This window comes from Aspergillus wentii (assembly GCF_001890725.1).
Source record: "Aspergillus wentii DTO 134E9 unplaced genomic scaffold ASPWEscaffold_2, whole genome shotgun sequence".
NCBI lineage: Eukaryota > Fungi > Ascomycota > Eurotiomycetes > Eurotiales > Aspergillaceae > Aspergillus > Aspergillus wentii.
Window position 1 is genome coordinate 4,260,923 of NW_024467833.1, and position 19,091 is coordinate 4,280,013.

The 19,091-nt window shown below is 46.5% G+C and overlaps 4 protein-coding genes and 1 non-coding gene across 5 annotated transcripts; 3 read left to right on the forward strand and 2 right to left on the reverse strand.

Annotated features, from left to right (window-relative positions):
* Window positions 1–2,693: 2,693 nt before the first annotated feature.
* On the reverse strand, window positions 2,694–4,019 carry ASPWEDRAFT_387307 (metallophosphatase domain-containing protein). The gene has a single exon (XM_040834951.1). It carries the CDS (start codon window positions 3,741–3,743, stop codon window positions 2,814–2,816), a length of 930 nt encoding a protein of 309 aa, XP_040693354.1. The 5' UTR covers window positions 3,744–4,019; the 3' UTR covers window positions 2,694–2,813.
* A 390-nt stretch (window positions 4,020–4,409) lies between these two features.
* On the forward strand, window positions 4,410–8,924 carry ASPWEDRAFT_58022 (uncharacterized protein). The gene is made up of 8 exons (XM_040838359.1): window positions 4,410–5,161; window positions 5,233–5,714; window positions 5,769–6,220; window positions 6,269–6,925; window positions 7,765–7,805; window positions 7,863–8,292; window positions 8,345–8,631; window positions 8,830–8,924. Exons 1-8 carry the CDS (start codon window positions 4,856–4,858, stop codon window positions 8,845–8,847), a joined length of 2,673 nt encoding a protein of 890 aa, XP_040693355.1. The 5' UTR covers window positions 4,410–4,855; the 3' UTR covers window positions 8,848–8,924.
* A 1,157-nt stretch (window positions 8,925–10,081) lies between these two features.
* On the reverse strand, window positions 10,082–10,168 carry ASPWEDRAFT_t64. The gene has a single exon. It is a non-coding gene; the product is annotated as a tRNA-OTHER (tRNA).
* A 640-nt stretch (window positions 10,169–10,808) lies between these two features.
* sha1 (putative calmodulin-binding protein Sha1) lies at window positions 10,809–14,088 on the forward strand. Its single transcript, XM_040834701.1, has 2 exons — window positions 10,809–13,647; window positions 13,705–14,088. Exons 1-2 carry the CDS (start codon window positions 11,064–11,066, stop codon window positions 13,872–13,874), a joined length of 2,754 nt encoding a protein of 917 aa, XP_040693356.1. The 5' UTR covers window positions 10,809–11,063; the 3' UTR covers window positions 13,875–14,088.
* A 525-nt stretch (window positions 14,089–14,613) lies between these two features.
* ASPWEDRAFT_66476 (uncharacterized protein) lies at window positions 14,614–15,569 on the forward strand (the record flags this gene model as incomplete). Its single annotated transcript, XM_040838853.1, has 2 exons — window positions 14,614–15,017; window positions 15,324–15,569. The coding sequence occupies exons 1-2, from the start codon at window positions 14,790–14,792 to the stop codon at window positions 15,567–15,569; spliced, it is 474 nt and encodes a 157-aa protein (XP_040693357.1). The 5' UTR covers window positions 14,614–14,789.
* Between the last annotated feature and the right edge of the window lie 3,522 nt (window positions 15,570–19,091).

The window sequence follows — 19,091 nt, forward strand, 5'->3', positions numbered from 1 at the left end:
TGCCGTACATTCGTGTAAGAGACTCCGCTATCCTGTTTCATCGACTCCACTCTTGTATAGCCCCCTATCGTAAAAGGTCCTGCTTCTTTTGTCACTTGCTGCTCCCATTAAATATTCCACCACGCGATCTTGATCGCGAACCGTCATGGCGATGCAAGGGTGTAGATCTACTATGCCAGCTCTTGGATTGCAGCGTCTTTCCAACGGGGGAAGTATCAGTTCTCTTTTTAGGAAATTTCCACGAGGATGTAGTCTCAAACACTTCCCACAATATGCCTAGCTGCTATCTTCAAGTTGGAGAAGCTGGTTTCGTGGGAGATATCCTTGGTTGAACGATATCTCTAAGTTTTTGTTAGACATCAGTCGAGGGAAACGAAGCTCATCGGCCTCAAGTACTGAGATGAGTAGCTTATAGAGTTTCTTGCAGCTCAAAGCCAGACAGACTTGACTCGGTGATGGCAGGAATGAGGAGATCTGACGGATGACCTTTGTCGGAAGTATGAGGATTTTTGGCAAGAGAGGACCCAGTATACGTTCTAGTGTCCCGGGAAATTTCAAGAGTAGTGTTCTGCAGTGTTGCTTCAGGACTGCTTTTGTTCAAGTTCCTCGGGCCATTTTGGGGGATATGAGATAAGGTCAAGACTGTTGTTAGGAGAATGTCTCTGTATACTGTGAAGCTGCAGAGATGGACATTAGTGGGCCAGTCTAGCAGACTAAAAGAGATCCTACACTGTTACCTAGCATTGTTAATGCTGGGCAGCCTGCATCTCTCGAACCACGGGATCAGCCATGGATGAACCAAGCTTTAGGCCTGAAGTTGAAATCAAATGACATGGATTCGCTTTATTCCATGACTAGCATTCAGGTACAATAAAGGCAGCTGTAGAACCTTTTGCCTGCTCCCATTCTTCTTGAATTTCTGGTAGCAAATGCTCCAGGCAATAGGTGCCAACCGAGAAGCTTGCTCGGAGCATGACTAGGTATTGTAGCGGATGTCCTGCATATGTTCAGTCTACCCAAAATATGGACTGTCATTCTGAGAGAATCATAGAATATCAAGTGGTTTTTAGAGCTCGTACACTCAGAGCTATCCTGGATGTTTGTGGATTTGGTCAAGCCATCATCATCCGGGGAGCTCCTGTCCCTCCGCCACCACAACAGGAAGGCGGTGAACAGCTCATCCCACATCGATCGTCTTAAAAACCGTGACTCAAAACAATTTCTCTTTTCTTTTTTTTTCTTCTCTAAGCGCCATCCCCGTCAATGCTGCGTTTCTTTGCTACAAACGGCAAGAGTCAAATCTTGTCCTCGGATCGAGTAGTTCTTTACTGAACGAAAGACCGAGAATACTCGCAAATGAGAAATTCGGAGGAATCTTCACCCACCAATCCGTTCCTCTCTTCCTTTCTTAGGAAGATGGAACCGGTACTGCCCGTAAGGGCCTGGTGTGAATCTACACCTGCAATTGGCATCAGAAACATCGGGGCAGAGAGGAAACTTTCTGTTTTCCCCATGGGAGAGCTGTTGCGAAGATTGTGTGTGATAACACTTTAGTGCAATACGCAGCATACCTTGTTTCCTTTCCCTCCTTTTATGGAGGGGAAGGGAATGGTATCATTCGATTCCGATTATTCTGACGGGGATGGCGCTTCACCTTTTTTTCCTCAGGTCAGTCATTTTCCATTCATCTTAACTGAAAAGGACTTTGGGGCTTTGCTAATTAGTGAGGTTCCGGAGACCGCTGGTTTCCATAGGGTTGGCGATTTGTCGACTCGGAGTGGGGGACTGCGTTAGTTGGATGTGATGTCGCCGATATTTGATAATGGTGATTTCAACAAGGCGCCAATTGCTTATGATGCTGATAGATACACGAAATGGGGTATCATGTCGTGCCACGCACCGCTTTAACGCACCAGTAATTGACATTGGTTAGAGTATAGGCACTGTCGTTCCTATCTGACAAATGTCTACATTATCTTCATTTGAAAGTTGTGGGTACCTGGCAATGAAAAATTATCCAAATGTTTTACTCCATAGCAAGTAGATAGCTTGACCTAATGGACAAATGATACCAAAATACACAACCTAAGGCAATGCCTGTATGCATTTTTCTTCCCCATCCATCACACTGGAAGGGCCAGATCCTAAAGCACTGTGAAGAGACTGGAATTGGGACTGTTCTTAAGTACCACTCGAGGGCAAGACTGATATCTTTGAATATACTAAAATCAAATCAATCCAAAGTTATGACGTGGTCATAACAACCTATGACGAAGTTCAAAGATCTTATCTAAAATTTGAGTGCTCAGGAAAAAGAAGCAAGCAGTGAAATGAAAAACTGCTAACAGCAGTGGGAACAAACTTATGAGAATGAGCTTGGTCTCCTGCATCAAATCAAGTTTCTTCGAATCATTCTTGACGAGGGACATTCAATCCGAAATCTGGCATGTGGGACGTCAATTGCTGTCCGCAGTCTCACCGGGCACTTTGAATGGATGCTGACTGGGACACCTTTGATCAATTCGATCAACAAAGTATATGGATACTTCGACTTCCTCCAAGTCCCACACATTGGCACATATGCTCAATTTCTTAAGAACTTTTACAATCCCGACCATCCTCAATCCCACCAGCGCCTTGTAAGCTTACTCCGATCATTTCTCTTTCATTGAACACACTCTGCTCGACTCGTCGAAGTCCAGACTCAGTATGTCGAATGTACTCACTGGTACTAGTATAAAAGGCCCCAAACCCACGCAACCCAGGTGTGGAATTCAACATAATATTCAACGGATCCGAAAGCTCGCACTGCACTAAATTACTACGGAAATAGGCTCTCTTCTCTTCTCATCTCGCAACCCGCCTATTGTGGCCGCATTTACCAACACTGTCCGAATTCCCTTTGGACAGACGCGAGAGGAGAGAATCCTGGATACTGCATAGTAGACCAGCTTCAACAGGTTCATCCAGCTGCACTGCCGATTCATCATTCGCTCATACGTCTCCTGGAATGAATCCCACAACAGTGTCTCTCTACCATAGCCTCCATGGATATGGCCAAAGACGTGCAACAACGGCTTATTCTTCATCGACCAAAGGCTTTGAAGGAGATATTGACATCCTAGGTGTCCGAGGTCTAAATGCGACCTTGGGGGCCCGTGAGTCACTAGAATATCGGTTTCTGCTGGTATATTCCCCTCCCAAGGATCAGGACCCATGCGCAGGTATTCAAACGCCCAGTTTCCATGCTTGGGGGTATAAGGACTCCCGAAAACTTTAACTTGGCGAGTACCGAAATCAAGAGTGGTGAGATTATTTTGCAAATAAATCAGGGATTTCCAATTCACGGGCATTTCCCCAGAGGTGCTTGTCGAAGCTTTGGTACGATAATGCTGATCCAAACATAGGTCATGGTTGCCTGCAATGACGACTTTGTAGCGGTGAGGTTGCTTGTCAAGCCACTCAATCTGTGCATTGAGCTCCTCTAGAGACCCTGACTGTGTGAGATCGCCGGCGTGGACAAGAACATCACCATCTGGCAACGCAGGCAGTGTATTATGAGTATCAGACACACAAACCACACGTATTCCTCTCGAGTCGTAGTCACGTAAACAGGGATTGTCCAGAAGACGGTACAGATTTCCCGCTAGGAATTTCACGGGAGACGAGAAAAATCGTTCCCAGGCGCTTGTTTGCTCCGGACGGTGGAGAAGATCATCTAGGGCTGATCTCCGAAACGCCATGGCTCAGGCTGGTAACTAGACGGTAGTAGTACTTATTCCTGTACTTGAGAAGGAATTCGATTATTCAGACCGCAATATGCCGAGAGATCATTTTAATTTCACTGTTGCTTTAATATCTAATGGCGTCGCTCTGTATGATGGATTTTTCTGTAGATCTTCCAGTGAGTATGTAGTAAGGTGATCGCCAGACACGGGATCTTGCTGTGAGAGTCTGCCGCGAACGGTTGAAGCCAGATTGCTAGAAGATTGAGCAATGAGGACACTGTGATGTAATTTAGCCATGAATATGAGCTACCTCAAAATAAGAAAAGTTTACCTTTGATTTTACTCCGTACGGATCCTCGGCTCCCTCGCGGTTAGAGATCGGAGGCTGCTGCGCCGAGCTGCTTGCCTCGGCAGGTTGAGAGTACTCTGTTAGGCTGTTATGCTAACTACCTGGTGCTCAGATGCACTTCCAGCGTCTCGCAGTCGTACATAATTCCGCATTAGGCTTGAAATAGAAGGACTTGTGTATGCACAAAGACGGACGAAGTGGTGGTGTTCCTGGCAGAGTGGGGTGCCACTACAGCACGTCGAAACGTCGAAAAGAACGGCTTCTCGTGACTCGAACTCCGATTCGATCACTCGCAAGCCAAACCTCCCCTTCCCCAGACACACGGGCGGATCATCCAACGTGGCACACTGCGCTTTGTTTCGCCCTGAGTCCAGAGTTCTACCTTGTTATCCGTCAGGGGGTTGTTACATTATCCTGCATTAATATCGTTTGTTATTACTATTCCCCCGTGCCCTTGCTCCGTATCCGTATTATTACGTTCTCCTGTGCTGCCGCTGCTGCGCCAACATCGCGTGCCACACAAACACTGCCACTCCCTACAACGATAGAGTCCAATCGAATGCCCTCCATTTCTTCTGCCTAAATTAATCCAAGCCGTTGAGGTCTGCGATATGGCCTCTTGATAGCCAGGATATTCTTGTTCTGTCTACATTGCTCGACACGTTTCCGATTTCGATTGATTGACCGTACCCGTGACCCTTGTGCAACCGATTGCATCACCACTACCACCACCACCCACTTTCACTGACGAACTGTTAAAACGGAATGCGTGCTGGCCATGGAATCCCTTGTCTACGAGAATTCGCCTTTGGCAGATTACCTTCAAGGTGAGTCTTGTGGATTCGACACTGGCTATAATATGGAGACTCAAGTTCTTGGTGCTTCAGGGGAGGGTGAACGCGGCGAAAACTGGCCCATCGAAGAGGGGGAGAACAGCGACGATTTCCAAGACCCAACGACGGAGTTTGCGCCTCGAGGAGCTTCAAAATTTCAAGATCGTGTCCGGAACAAATTACCCAAACCATTGGATCTCAAATCCTCACGCCAGAGCGCAGCTCTCAGCAAATTCTACGATGCTTGTGCAGTATGGCTCCAATAGTCTTGGCATATACCCCTTCCCCAGAATGAAAACTGACTTGGATATCATTTTTCTAGTCCGCCTTGAATTCGCGCATCGGACGGAGTGACAATCAACAATTTTTGGAACAATTTGGTTATGTGATTGTCGCATCGCAGTTGTTGAACGAGCACAGCGCCCCTTCGTATACCTCGGCTGCCGACGTTTCGTCACACGCCCAAACAGCGGAGTTACCCTCGCTTTCCACCACATTCGGTCTTCAGGGCGCAGTCGTTACCGCTTCGACCTCGTTTTCGATTGTTTGGTTACTACAATGGAGTCGGTCGCGAACAGGGTCTGGTGTAAACCCGCGGAAAGTTGGCGTCCTTCTGATTCTGGTCCCGGTCCTCGGAGTTCTATTCTACGCTTTCGCAAGACGACAATGGCTCAAATACCTGCGACACCAGGCTGTTGATGCTGCCGTACTTCTTGTTGGCAACTCGCAGGGATTCGACTCGGCAGCATCGGCATCGGTTGTTTTCATACAAGAAGTTGAGCTGGTTTCAAGGGGCTATCGCATGTAAGCCTATTCCTCCGCCCTGAAAATTCAACAAAGACGCTGACAGGTTTATAGAAGCACACCGTTGCCTCCGGTGAGCCGACTCGAAGAACAGGCACAATCGCGACGATGTCTGAGGTTGCGCCGTATTGTCTCCGAGTGTCTATTTTCAATGTTGGAGAGATTTATCGAAACACAACATACTCTGCAGCCGCTCACAGACAATGCGAACCTCGCCAAATATTACGACATCTATGACATTTCAGTAGAAGAGCTTGCCGAGGCTGAATCAGGATTGGCCGAAAGATTAACAGAAGACCAATATTCATTGCGCTCCCTGCGGAGTCTCTTTGGAAAGCTGTACAGTGTCAGGAAAAGTATTCTCTGCTGTCTTTTGGCCCTTGGTGCTGACGGAGGCGGATCGGATATTGCTCGATGGAGTGCCGCTGTAGAACAGATGCGGGAGCTCGCTGATGTGACCGGGGAAAATATCCAGAGAATGACCAGTATCCTTAACGAGGAAGACAGTGAGTATCCTGGGTCTATTAAAAATTTGCTGGCTAATTCATATTTAGAAGAAGCTATTCCCCCGTCTCCTCTGCCCACGGCCTCTCCTAGCAAGGATAATCTTCGGGCACAGTATCGGAGGATCAACACCCTTTCTCAAGGGATACGTGCCCTGCATGCAAAGATGCACATTATCCGCGAGGAATCAAATGCGAATCTTGAACGAACAGACACCGGTGACCTCGAGGCGACTCTTCTTTCACAATACGAATCTATTGGAACAGACATACGAGGCCTGCTTCAAGAATGGGAGGCAGGCAAGTCTGCTCTCGTGAACAATCTAGACAGACAGTCCACCATGGATCGATCACGACCTTCTAGTGGGCTGAAAACACCACTGTCACCCACACCTAGTCTTGGTGGTTCCACCGCGGTAGACGGTAGTCCGTCAGATGCTCTGAAAGCTTTGAACGGCGAAGGTCGGCTGGATCTGAACACTCTTCAGGAGGCGACTGACGAAGAGTTGATCTTCGAAGCTGTGGCGCTACCTGCTCGCAACAAAAGGGCGTCGTTAACCAGAGATGAGCGTATTGCACGTGTCAAAGAAGACCGAGCAAAACAAGCTGCTGCACGAGAGCGAACTGATGCAAATACCACTATGCTCAAAGAGCTCGAGATGGTCATCAAGCAGAGACCCCCTGGGATCGCCTCCAAAAGGGTTACAAGCATATAATGATAGTGGCCTCTTGCAGTGCTAATCTATCTTTACCTTGTCTCATTGTTTTTCTTTTTCTCATATTGGTGCAAAACAGTAACCACCTACCACTTACCAGATTTCGCAGATTGATACCCGATGTGTATAGAAGGGCCGGCGTCACCGGTGTTGATCCTGACTTGTCTTTCTTTCATCTTCTTTGGCTCTGTTTATCGTATATAGACTTTTTTTGCTCTTCTTGTGATGTATTTTTTGGCTCCTTTGTCTTTTTTCTCGATTTCTGCTGTCACTCTCTCTTGGTCAGATAATTTCTTATGTGCTGTACCATAGCCACACTCTTGTATATATGATGGACAATATCAAAATAATTTACGAGATAAATAGTTACCCAATACTTAGTTAATTAGCATGAAACGCAATTTTATAGTTGTACAGTAGTTCGCATCTTAGGGTTTCAGGCCCCTGACAGGAAGCCTGCAGTGAATGCCTCAGGCAGCAGCACCAGTCTAACCGCAAACGTTCATATCAGCCTAAGACGCGCGACTCGCGAACGCGTCTATTCCCCACTAACCCTCGAACGCGAATTTACAACACCTTGGATCTCTTTTCTCGCCAGCTTTCAACATTCACTCGTCAACAGCTATTTATCTCCCTGTACGTCTCTCCCAGACTCTGATCATTCTCAATAACCACACCATCTAACGACCTCATTCTTCCAGCCTACGTCTGACGTCAATCCCAAATTCTATCTTCATTTTCCCCTCATTCCACACAAACCTCACACATCAAGAGTAAGTGCCGCAGAGTAACCCTGGGACTCATGAAATTGCATTCTGACAATATCCTCAGTGTTGGAAGCACGACTAGAACAGGCCAGCCTTCTCAAGCGCGTACGTGATAATTCCCAATTGCAGAATTGCCAGTGAACTTATCAACTCCCCACACAGGTCGTCGACGCAATCAAAGATCTCGTCCAGGACTGCAACTTCGATTGCAATGACTCCGGAATCGCTCTCCAGGCCATGGACAACTCCCACGTTGCCCTGGTCTCCATGCTCCTCGGGGTGGAGGGTTTCTCGCCCTACCGCTGCGACCGAAACATCGCTCTCGGTATCAACTTGGTCTCGTTGACCAAGGTGTTGCGGGCTGCTCAGAATGAAGATATCTTGACTCTCAAGGCTGAGGACACACCCGATGCCGTCAACCTCGTGTTTGAGAGCGCAGAAACCGACCGGCTAAGCGAGTACGACCTGAAGTTGATGGACATTGATCAAGAACACTTGGCTATCCCCGAGACAGAGTATGCTGCTACTGTTGAGATGCCTTCGGCAGAATTCCAGCGCATCTGCAGAGATCTCAATGCTCTTTCTGAGTCTGGTTCGTATTCAAATTATAATCCTAGCGGAATAATGAAGCTGACTGGTCATAGTCGTTATCGAGGCGAGCAAGGAGGGCGTCAAGTTCTCCTGCCAAGGTGACATTGGTAGCGGATCCGTTACCATCCGCCAACACACCAATGTCGATAAGCCCGAACAGAACGTCACCATCAACCTCACCGAACCCGTTGCCCTTACTTTCTCTCTCAAGTACCTTGTCAACTTCTGCAAGGCCACAAATCTCTCCGACAAGGTCTCCCTATGCTTGTCCTCGGAAGTGCCACTGCTCGTTGAGTACGGCCTGGGAAGTGGTCACCTGAGATTCTACCTTGCTCCTAAGGTATGTTTTACTTCCATTTCCTTGTATAAAAATACCCCCCATTGTTCAAATGATGTTTGCATATCTACGTATTTGCTACTTCAGAGCCTTATGGCCATGAGACAAACATTCACCCAATGCCTGATGGACAACATTACCTTTTTGCTGCTGTCACATGCAAAACCAGCTTGTCGTTGTTCAAGTATTGACTTGTAATAGATCGGAGACGAAGAGTAAGATACCCAGACGACGACCACCACGACAAAACGAAAAAATACAACAAAACCAAACAACAATAATGATGGAGGGAGTGCTAAGGCGGCAATGATCTTTTTCTTTTCCAACATATCCCCTGAATGCCAGCACAGTGAACAAACGGAATTCTACAGTTATAATTCTCGAGCTAGATATTGAGCGGTTGAATTTTCAATTGAACAGTTTTTAAATACTTTCATATCTTCTATATATATTTTAATTTTCCGAGGCGTTGAGTGTTAATCATGATTGATATCTCATCTTGCTCTTTTCCATCCCCATCGCTTTCGCCTACTAATCGTCGCCCTCGTACAACCTGAAGTTGCGGATATCTATTCAGGAACATGTGTTGCACCTTGTTGTATAGCCTAGGCAGTGTCAGGCCAAAGTGGCCACGACTTAGCCATACATGGTTTTATCTTCATTCAATCGCCATGAACCCAAATCAAATGGCCCCATCCTAGAGGCTGTTGTGCTGGTTAGCTCGGAGTTTCAGTCCAGGGAAGTGTCCTAGAGCATTGACAGTGTTCCTGATGGTGGTGTTGAGTGTCCTATTCCCATGCAAGCCTTTATTGCCAGGAATCCACTGGATGTAGATCCTATTAGACTCCTAGAGGCAGTCCAGCAGCTGTATAAGAGGCTCAGTAATATATGGCCCGTCATACCCAAGGAACAGCATTAGATATTAGAAATTACCTGTACCGACCACTGTCATCCGCCTGGTCTCCCATCAAGAGAATTCGACTGGGGCGGCATGGCTTCATATAATAAGTTGCTCTTGCTTAGCCAAACGCCAGACAGTCGGACTTATAATACACAGCATGCAGAAACCAGAGCATACTACAGCCCTTACCAGTTAGAACCTTCTGACTTGCGCTACCAATTTGCTTAGGTTGAGCCTTGAATAGAAGATCTCCGGTCAATATTCCATTCCTCTATTTACCCGTACTGACATATGTAGTTGGGTTGATATTTGATATCAAAGCCACTGCTTAATTATAATGCAATATTGATATCTAGAAGAAAGCAAACATTAATTGAATACTAAAGCAGCCAACAGATTATATTGTGCAGTCCGAAATAGCCGATGTTCTATTAGTTCATGTTGAGGTGGGGTAAACAGCCGAGCATAGATGGTTCTCAGCCGCAGCTGAATACTCAGCTGAATGAAGATCTCCACAGCCAGAACAGAAGGGCAAAAAAATAAAAAAGTAATAGGCAGGCTAGGAGTCGAACCTAGGCCCTCAGAGAGGATTAGAAAGCTGAAGCAATACTAACTCCTTAACCACTCGGACACGCTGCCATTTTGTTAAATGAGATAAGAGATGGATGGTATATATACATGGTTTTATTAGTCCCTACCCTCGCATACGAAGCATTATACAGGCTCCTGTAGCTCGAAATATCTTTATATCTCTTTCTGGATATGTATTCTATCATACTGCGTGTTATTATAACCATATTTGGCCAGATTCGGTGGTGCTGTCTCTCAGGCGAACTGTGGTTGGCTGGTGCAAATGCTAGGGGCCAGGCTTTATACATAATTAAATCATTTCTCTTCTTCTGTCTTATCTAGCTAAGTTTATTCTCGTTTTCGTTTTCATTCTTATGCATTGAACAGTGGGAGAAGAACGAAATTATCTTGGTTGCTGATATAGATTCGTGCCAATATATAACGATGGATCTAACGATGGAGTGTCAATTACTATACTAGTTCAAGAACATATCCACTAATCAAACTACCAAAAATAAAAGATATTCTACATCTACTCTGAATATGACAGATTAACTGATGCATCTTAATTGTTGCATTGACTGCTGGACATGTAGTCATAGTAAAAGAGCTCTCTGCCTAAGGCATCACGTGTTGCTCCGGGCAACCCACGGCATCAACAAGTCTAGCCATCGCGTCTACATCCTCACCAAAGAATTCAAGCCACATTCTTTTGCATCGCAAATAGCACACCAGTTGGGCTATTGAAAGACATTGGACTCAGTCATCGTATAATATTTAACGACTTGATTATTGCTACTTCTCTACCTTGCGTTCCGCTGACTTGGTTACCTATTCTCAACCCCGGTCATTCGCAACAGGCTAGAAGATGATCAACGTCTAAAAACTAGCTTTCATCACTTACCCCAGATTTTTATCTTACATGATCTTACCAGCGTGGCTTTGTTTCGATTAAACTGGCACAATGTCAGGATTGCTCTACGAAGCCGTAACCCCCTGTCCGTCCAGGGGGAAGACCTCGAGATTCGACCGCAGCAGCGCGGGGAATAGCACATTCAGCCTGTGGGAAGACGACTCGACCTGTTTTGACGACACACAAGATATTGAGTTCACTACTGAAATTAAACCATCGGTTCTGACTGGAGCCAAACCTAGACGAAAGAATAAAACGGCATCATCTTTTCAAATACACGATGAGCACGAGGAAGCACCAGCTCGGCCGGTTACCTCACAGAAAAGAGAAACTCGAAGAACAATTGCTCCCTCGGGTCGCAAGTCATCTTTGTTAGCTCAACCTGCTCAACGGTTTCGCCCTAAAGTCAGCTTCGGTCCTAGTCCGTCCTCAGAGATATCGCATGCGCGCATAGAGCCGGAATCTAAAGTTCAAAACACAGCATTAGATGCAGAGGAGAATAAGGCGTTGTTGATGCAGATCAACGGAAAGGATAATGTCAAGAAAGACCCGTTGAAAAAAGACGTACGCCGTGATACAGTTTACATTCCCACGGAAGACACCACAGTAGCAAGTGCATTCATGGGCTTGTTCAGTCCTATCAAATCACAGACCACAAGTGAAATCGCAAACTTCACCGAGAACACTGAAATCAACAGTTTGGAGGCACAGATCGTGAGAAAGCGACAGGCAAAGAGGTCCCTGACAAGTTCTGCACGAAGAGCTCCTCTACAGCAAAGCTCTAAGATTGCACAGGAAGCTGCTATTCGAGTCGACGTTGCTGGGAAGAATGGTGGTAAAGAGAACGTACCCCCTGGAGGTCTTGTTTCCAAGGCTAAAAGCCGCAAAGATCAATTCCCTATTTTCGACGAGTCACAGGCCAAAGGCATGCCAATGACTTCGAATCCAGTCAAACCTCGTTTGAATACAACAAGTGCTCCTGCTAAGTCTGGGAAACCGCTAGCAGCCAGGACAGTCAATGCATCTTCGCGGAGACCTGCACTGGGTGTTAAGGAAAACAATGCAGCACCGAAAGTCAACGTTTCCCAGAAGAAGGACATCGCGAAGAACAAAAAAGTGGCATCTGAAACCAAGACTGTCCCAAGAACCTCAAAATTGACGAATCCATTGAAACGCTCCAAAATAGACATTTCCAAGGTTTCTGGACCATCTGTAAAAGCGAAGAAACTGGATCTTGAATACCCATTGCTCAACGAAAACATTGCAAGCTCAAAACTGTACGATGACGGATGGCTTTCACATCAGGAAGTGGTGATAACTCAGTTGGCCAACGGATTGTTCAACCACAAAAATGGAAGTCTTGAAACTGAAGAACCTGCTACACTCAGACATGAACTTCTTGAGATCTATCAAGATGATTTCTTCCCGCACTTTCATAAACGACTTCAAGCATCTTTACTCTATGGAGCTATGAGTATTCCAAAGGACACTCTTGCACGCAATACGCGGTTGAAGCAGGATGTTGGTTTAAAGCGAAGGGTTTTGGATATTTGGACCAAAACATACGACTTGCGTGCATTGAGAGCAGCAGTTGAGACCGTGATTGGTCGTCAGGTTTCGAACGATTCCACGACAGACGAGAAGACCTTGAAACGAAAATTGGAAAGTTTCTTGGATACATTTCTTCTACAGAATGAGGATATGAAGCATCATGTAGAGACGGGCAGAGACGCAGACCTGGCTGGCCAGGCCTACCGACGCACAATTCTTCGAAGTATTATGATAGTTGTTCTTTTGGATAAGGCAAGATTAACTACCGGAACAATGCTTCCTCGCCGGCTTTTTGTTTCCTCATCCCTGTTGAAGTCTTCCGCCGGAGTGATTCAGAACCTAGCCCGCCTTCTGCTGCCAGCACCTGGGGACATAATCAAATCACTCTACCACGTCGACTGCCAACTGTCCTACAAGCAGCATGAACTGCAAGAGTACGAATATCAAATCAGCAATTTAGCCGTGGACCTCAGGGACGGCGTGAGGCTAACCCGAATCGTGGAACTTGTGCTGTACTCTGCTTCGTGTCCTGACCAGGATGGGGATTGGCCACTATCCCAGCGCCTGAAGTTCCCGTGTTTAAGCCGTGCGACCAAGCTTTACAACGTACAAATTGCCCTGGACACGTTGGCCTCCGTGAATGGGGGGAACACCCTAGTCCGTGATGTTCGAGCCGAAGACATTATCAATGGCCACCGCGAAAAGACCATTGCGCTGTTGTGGGGGCTAGTTGGAAAATGGGGCCTGACTGTACTAGTTGACAGGGATGAAGTGAGGAAGGAAATCAAGCGACTGAGACATAAGGCTGCTGCAGTTTGGGGGTACGATCGCGTTAAAGACGAAACTTGGTATACGTGGGATAACTCGGCAGAGAGTGATGTGTACACCTCCCTTCTGAAACACTGGGCGTGTCTGCTTGCCTGCCTGAAAGGGGTACGAATCGACAACTTTAGCACAAGCTTCGCAGATGGTAAGATCTACGAAAGTATCGTGGACGAGTATGAGGGTTATCTGGGAGTAAGTGACAATCAATCTGCGTCGTTGAAGTCCCGGCTTCAGGGAGTGGGATGCAGTGCAGAGTTTGGTGAGTCTCCTTTCCTAGTAATCTGAAGATTTGGATCATGACTAACTTGCTGCATAGCCAATCTCGTGTGTCCTGATGGCCTCTCACTGTCTCACATCTTTGATAGCGAGTTTACGCTCGGAGGTCTTGCCTTTCTATGCTCGCGACTTTTGTCCGCGTCTCGACGTGCTCGGGCGGCGATGGTGGTGCAGAGGGCATGGAGACGCTTTAGAGACCAGCGTGTATGAAGTCGACCTGTTCAGACGTCAGTTGAAATCCCAATAGGAACAGGGTATGGTTAGGAGTTTGGACTTACTGTATGAATATGGGCATAGCATGGGCATAACATGGACATGGATATTATTCGGATTGCATATTACCAAGCGTGTATAACTACTCATTCACAATCACATATCTAATTACACAATCAACAACAAGAATATGAATAACCGCCCTTTAAGGCATCAACATTCCACCAGCCAACTATCCCTACTCCTACATACACCCAACATACGACGACGACAACAATCAAACCAGTCGACCCTGAAACACCACCTGACGTAACCCCATCTATCTATATCAACCCAACCCAGCCCATACATCCATCCGCCCTCCGCACGTCTCCAGATTAGGTAGACACGAAAATCACTCGATGACTAGAACGTAGAGGCCAAAGCCTCGTTGATGACATCACACAACTCCACACGCACACACGCCATGACACACCCCCCCTACCCCTGTAAATGTACTATGTAAGTCTGGGGCGTGGAGGATCTCATCTGACTGATGGGTTTTATTAACATGGGTTTGGTTAGTAATGGGGTTTGGGGTGGTGGTGGGTAAGAAGTGTGGGTGGGTTTGTATGTAGTGTAGATCATTAGATGCTATGGACTATGGATGTGGGTTTGATTATTCAAATTGCTTTTTGGTGATTGTTAATGGAGTATAGATGTTGGATGTTTTGTTGAGAGCTGAAGTGGTGGCTGGCTGAGTGTGTAGTATTTGATATTGTAGGTGAGTGAGAGTGAGTCACTAGGCATCATTTATGCCTGAATTATTCATCTGCTGAATATCAAATATAAAGTCTATTGTATGATAGATAGATTATACTACAATATTATACATAATTGACAATATCAAGTGGACCCAGTCGATCATGAAGAATGCCCAACAGTCCCAGTACTCTGGTTGCCTCGCGGTGTCATGTACAGCACAGCAACAAAGACATTCATTCAGCTGAAGATTACATGACTTACTCTGTTTGTTTGATGATTCCTTCAGCCCCGATCGACTCCTTCAATAGTGTAGTCCGCAGCTACAGATCACCCATCAGGTTTCGTAGATCCCGTCAGGTAGATCCATCCGAAGACTCAGATCTCCCGGCGTACGCCGTATGTACATGGGCAGTAACACGATCACGGATCAACGCATCCTTTGAATGACCATGAATCATGGACTTACCGACCAGCCAAGACTTGCTGTGTAACAGTAACCGACTGATAGAAGAACATGATCGACGTGATAGAGAGGCAGTGGGCAGTGGCGCACGCAAATAGCAGCCGCTAAGGTATCTGACTGGGCTGTGCTGGGTTCCGTTCATCGACGGTGCAGCAACTTAATCCTTCACTGGCCATTGAGAACAGCACAGCAAGGAGGATTACCGTCGTCCTGGAGAGTCTGACTGAACTGAGTGACAGTCAGGCAGAGAGAGCGCAGGACGGAGAGTCGGGGGAGATCGGGGGTCGGAAGCCCGCACGAAAGAGCAGGAAACGCAGAAAAAGCAACATTCCGCCAAGAGCGAAACTGGAATCATTGACAATAAGAGATGCCAGTGGGCTTGGCAGAGGCAGTGGAAGGGAAACAGTCGGACAGAATTGCCAAGGACTGTTGGTGGAAGTAACAGTAAGGGGGACACAGACAGCGATAATAACGTCGATAATTAAATAAATAGTAGCAGGAGTTGAATTCCATTTTGTTAATAGCGAGAAGATGCAAAAGAAGGATTCTCTTGGCCTTCTTGGCGGAGGGTCTTGGCCAGCCTCCATAATGCAATAACCCCCCAATTTCCCAGACTGTTTGTCGATCATGGGGTTGACTGCAGCTGACAGGATATCATCATCCCTTGCTTGGACGAGATCAGGGCTTCTGCTTTTCTGGATGCTTCTGTCTGTTGACTTTTGCCATCTCGGGCCGACTGTTGACTGTTAATCTGGTTATTTGGTATTTCTGTTTGTTTGCAGCAAGGGAGGCCATGTGTAGTAAGCAGAGTTACACTGCATTATCTGGGTATATTCCGGTATCAGCAAGTCAATAACATCAGTATCATATCATATCATATCATAATATCATCATTAAGAGTGAGACAGTAAGAAAGAGTAGCATTGAGTAGAGCAATATAAGACAATATAATAAGATAGTAAGATAGTATGTATGACCGGATAAATATCCATGTCCAACCCCCATGAATCATTCGACAATTAACCACCACGAGTCCATGACAGGACCAGGGCCACGAACCCAAAACGGCGGATCGCAGCTGTCAACGTTCTTGGAAAGTAAAAAAAGAAAGTAAAAAAAAGAAGGGAAAAAAAAAAAAAAGTACTCCGTAGCCCAGCAGGGAGATTAGAGATTCTCCGAGAAAAAAGGACCATCGGATCACTTGAGTTGGCGTTGCAAGGGTAAGAAAGAGGAGAGAGAGAGCGATAGACAGGCTGTCACCCACGATGGATGATGCATTTCGCCTACTGAATCGGGCAATACCTGCATAAGGTCAAGATGGAGGAGATGGCCAGTGGTCATTTTGGCGATAATTGGCGGTTGTGATTATGATTAGCTATTATGTACACACTGTGTGGAGGTTGGAGAACTCCATAAATCCCTCATACAAACCTTTTTTGCTTCACCGGCGGCCCGACCTCGGAGTTGGATCTATGTTTGTCCTGTCTTGCTAACCAGATGAGGTTATTCACTCTAGAGATGAGATAGCAAGAGCTTACCCTGTCGACGTTAGTACCGTTGGTCGTAGCCGACGAGGCGTGGTTTCATCGTTCAGACTTCAGACAGTTCACCACCTCCACTGTCCAACTTCCGAAGAGTACGAGTTGATCTCTGCCTCTGAGACGGTTCAAGTCTGAGAATCCGGAGTTGACTCCAGTTGTTCCCATCCCACATCTCATCCCAGTCACAGTCAGAGTCATCCTGACTGGAGAACCGACAAGCCCGATGACTGATGATCATGGCCCTACCGTCCTGCAAAACGGGATCCAGGAAATAAACGATGATGATGGCAGAAAAGTGCAGTAAGATTTGCCCTGTGCTCAAAACGCTGTGACACTGGGCCACGAGTTCTTTTTTCTCCTCCCCCTAGTCGGTTCCCGTCCTCCACTGTCCACATGTTCTCTGATCCATCAATCAAGATGCTTTATCACCGCCCTCCCTGATGTCACACAACTGATACGGTGAGAAGATCGTGTAGACTCTGTAGTCATAGTTGGGGTTGATTAGGTATCTGTTTTGCGATGGCAAAACACACGCCTCTTTGAACTGTCTGGAGACTGGCTGTGTGAAGGCTGGGTGGGCTGTCGATGCTTTGCCGTAATAGGAAGTTCCAGGAAACAGCGTGGAGTCAATCGATGAGATGGAGGAGAGAACATCTGCTGAGCGAGATACCTGATACATTGTAGGATAAACTCTAACCGTGTAATCAGTCATTTGTTTCTCCTCTTTTTCTTCATCTCATCTGACTTGCAATTTTGATCGCGATGTGCGATGATAAAAAAAAAAAAAAAGAAAATAGATTTAAAAAAACAGACAGTGGGGATAACCCTGGTTGATTGGAAGCTTGTCACTCGACTCTAACTGGCTCCAGTCCCCGCTTTGGATCGGAATGAGTAAAAAACAAAAATAATATTAATGTCGATGGATAAACCTCCGACTCTCCGAAGGACTTGATCGTGTAGTGTTTCCTTCGGACTGACCGCTCATCTGGCATGAATGAACACCTGTCGTTGGCCTCGTCAGCCAGGACAAATGAGGGAAGATCTGTGTGTCTGCCTTGAAGAAAAGAGTCAGTAAATTTGGAATTGGGAGAACTGAGAGTGAGACTGAGGGGATCTTCACAGGGCTATGGTTGCAGCTGCTTCGCCTCAGTTGCCCTTGTGAATGCCCAATTGTGACATCCAAGAAGACCAAGACTTTTAGTCTACAGATTAAGAATAAGGATAAGAATGGTGTACAGTGACTAGGAAGGTGGTGCTTGGCTGATTTGCATGATCTACGTGTCTCCTTCATATTATTATACTGTATACTATACAAACTATTTAGGTGTATTATTTGCATAGATCTGATCCTATTTATTGCTGTCTACCAAGCCTGATCTTCAATACAGGTTGCACGGTTGCACAAGCCAAGAGCTGCTCAGCCCTCTATATGGCTATGAACAAATCAAGTATAATTCAATAAATGCATGTATCAGTGTCATCGAGTTGAGATCATGATCCAGCATACAGAGTGCTCATGCGGTAATGTAGCATCTACTAGGTCGCACCCAGCAAGGGCGGTCCGAGAAACTTCGGTGTTTTTTCTTTTGCAGCCATTCTGGTTATTCTTGCAAGTGTAACTTACGTCAGAAGGCCAAGCTCCGGATTGGGACAAGACGGTAAGGGCAAGACTCGGCAAAGAATACCAAGAAACATCTAACCTCAATAATCGCAGTGATCTCAATCATCTCATTTTCGAGGAAGAATGTGTGAAGAATTAAGGAGGCAGCAAGAATAGAAACCAATGCTCATAATTTGATACTCCAAGGCGTTTGCTCTATTTGCTTGGAATCCCAGGTAGCGAGTCTTGGCTTGATGGACCGTCAGGAACAGGCACCATACAGAGTCAAGACAATGTTAATGCTAATCAGTTAATCTGCCTTGCCCATAATAATTATGAATCGGGGGTATTCCGTCCACTCGTCACGCTCTCTTTTGTCGCCCTCCCTATTTTTTTTTTTTCTCTCGCTCGGGTTCGATTGCCGCGCCGCCCCCACTGCGGTCTTGCTGTAATTACCGTATTATTACACCACCAACGAGGCGGGATCGCCTGCCTTGCACTGCTGCGCTCTGCGCCCAGCATTTACCAGCCGTTACAGCGCGTACAGCTTTCCCAGGGCTCTCGTGCCGCTTGATCCTCGTGGGTGGTCATTCTGTGACGCTTGTTGTACTTTAATGTACAGTACTTTGCGTCGGGATGGGGGATGGTGCAGTAGTGGAAGAACTGAGAGTATTACTAGGTACATTGTTGAGGAGTCGAGTAAGACATAATTCAGGGCTACTGCATCGTGTCTGTACGTATCTTTGGAGTTTGGTTTGATGGGAAAAATAGCGACAGTGGGTTTGGTTGACTTGTTCTATGCTCCAAATGTACCAACCGTCGCGGTGCTGCACTAGTCAAAATCCCTCATACTCAGCGACCAAGCC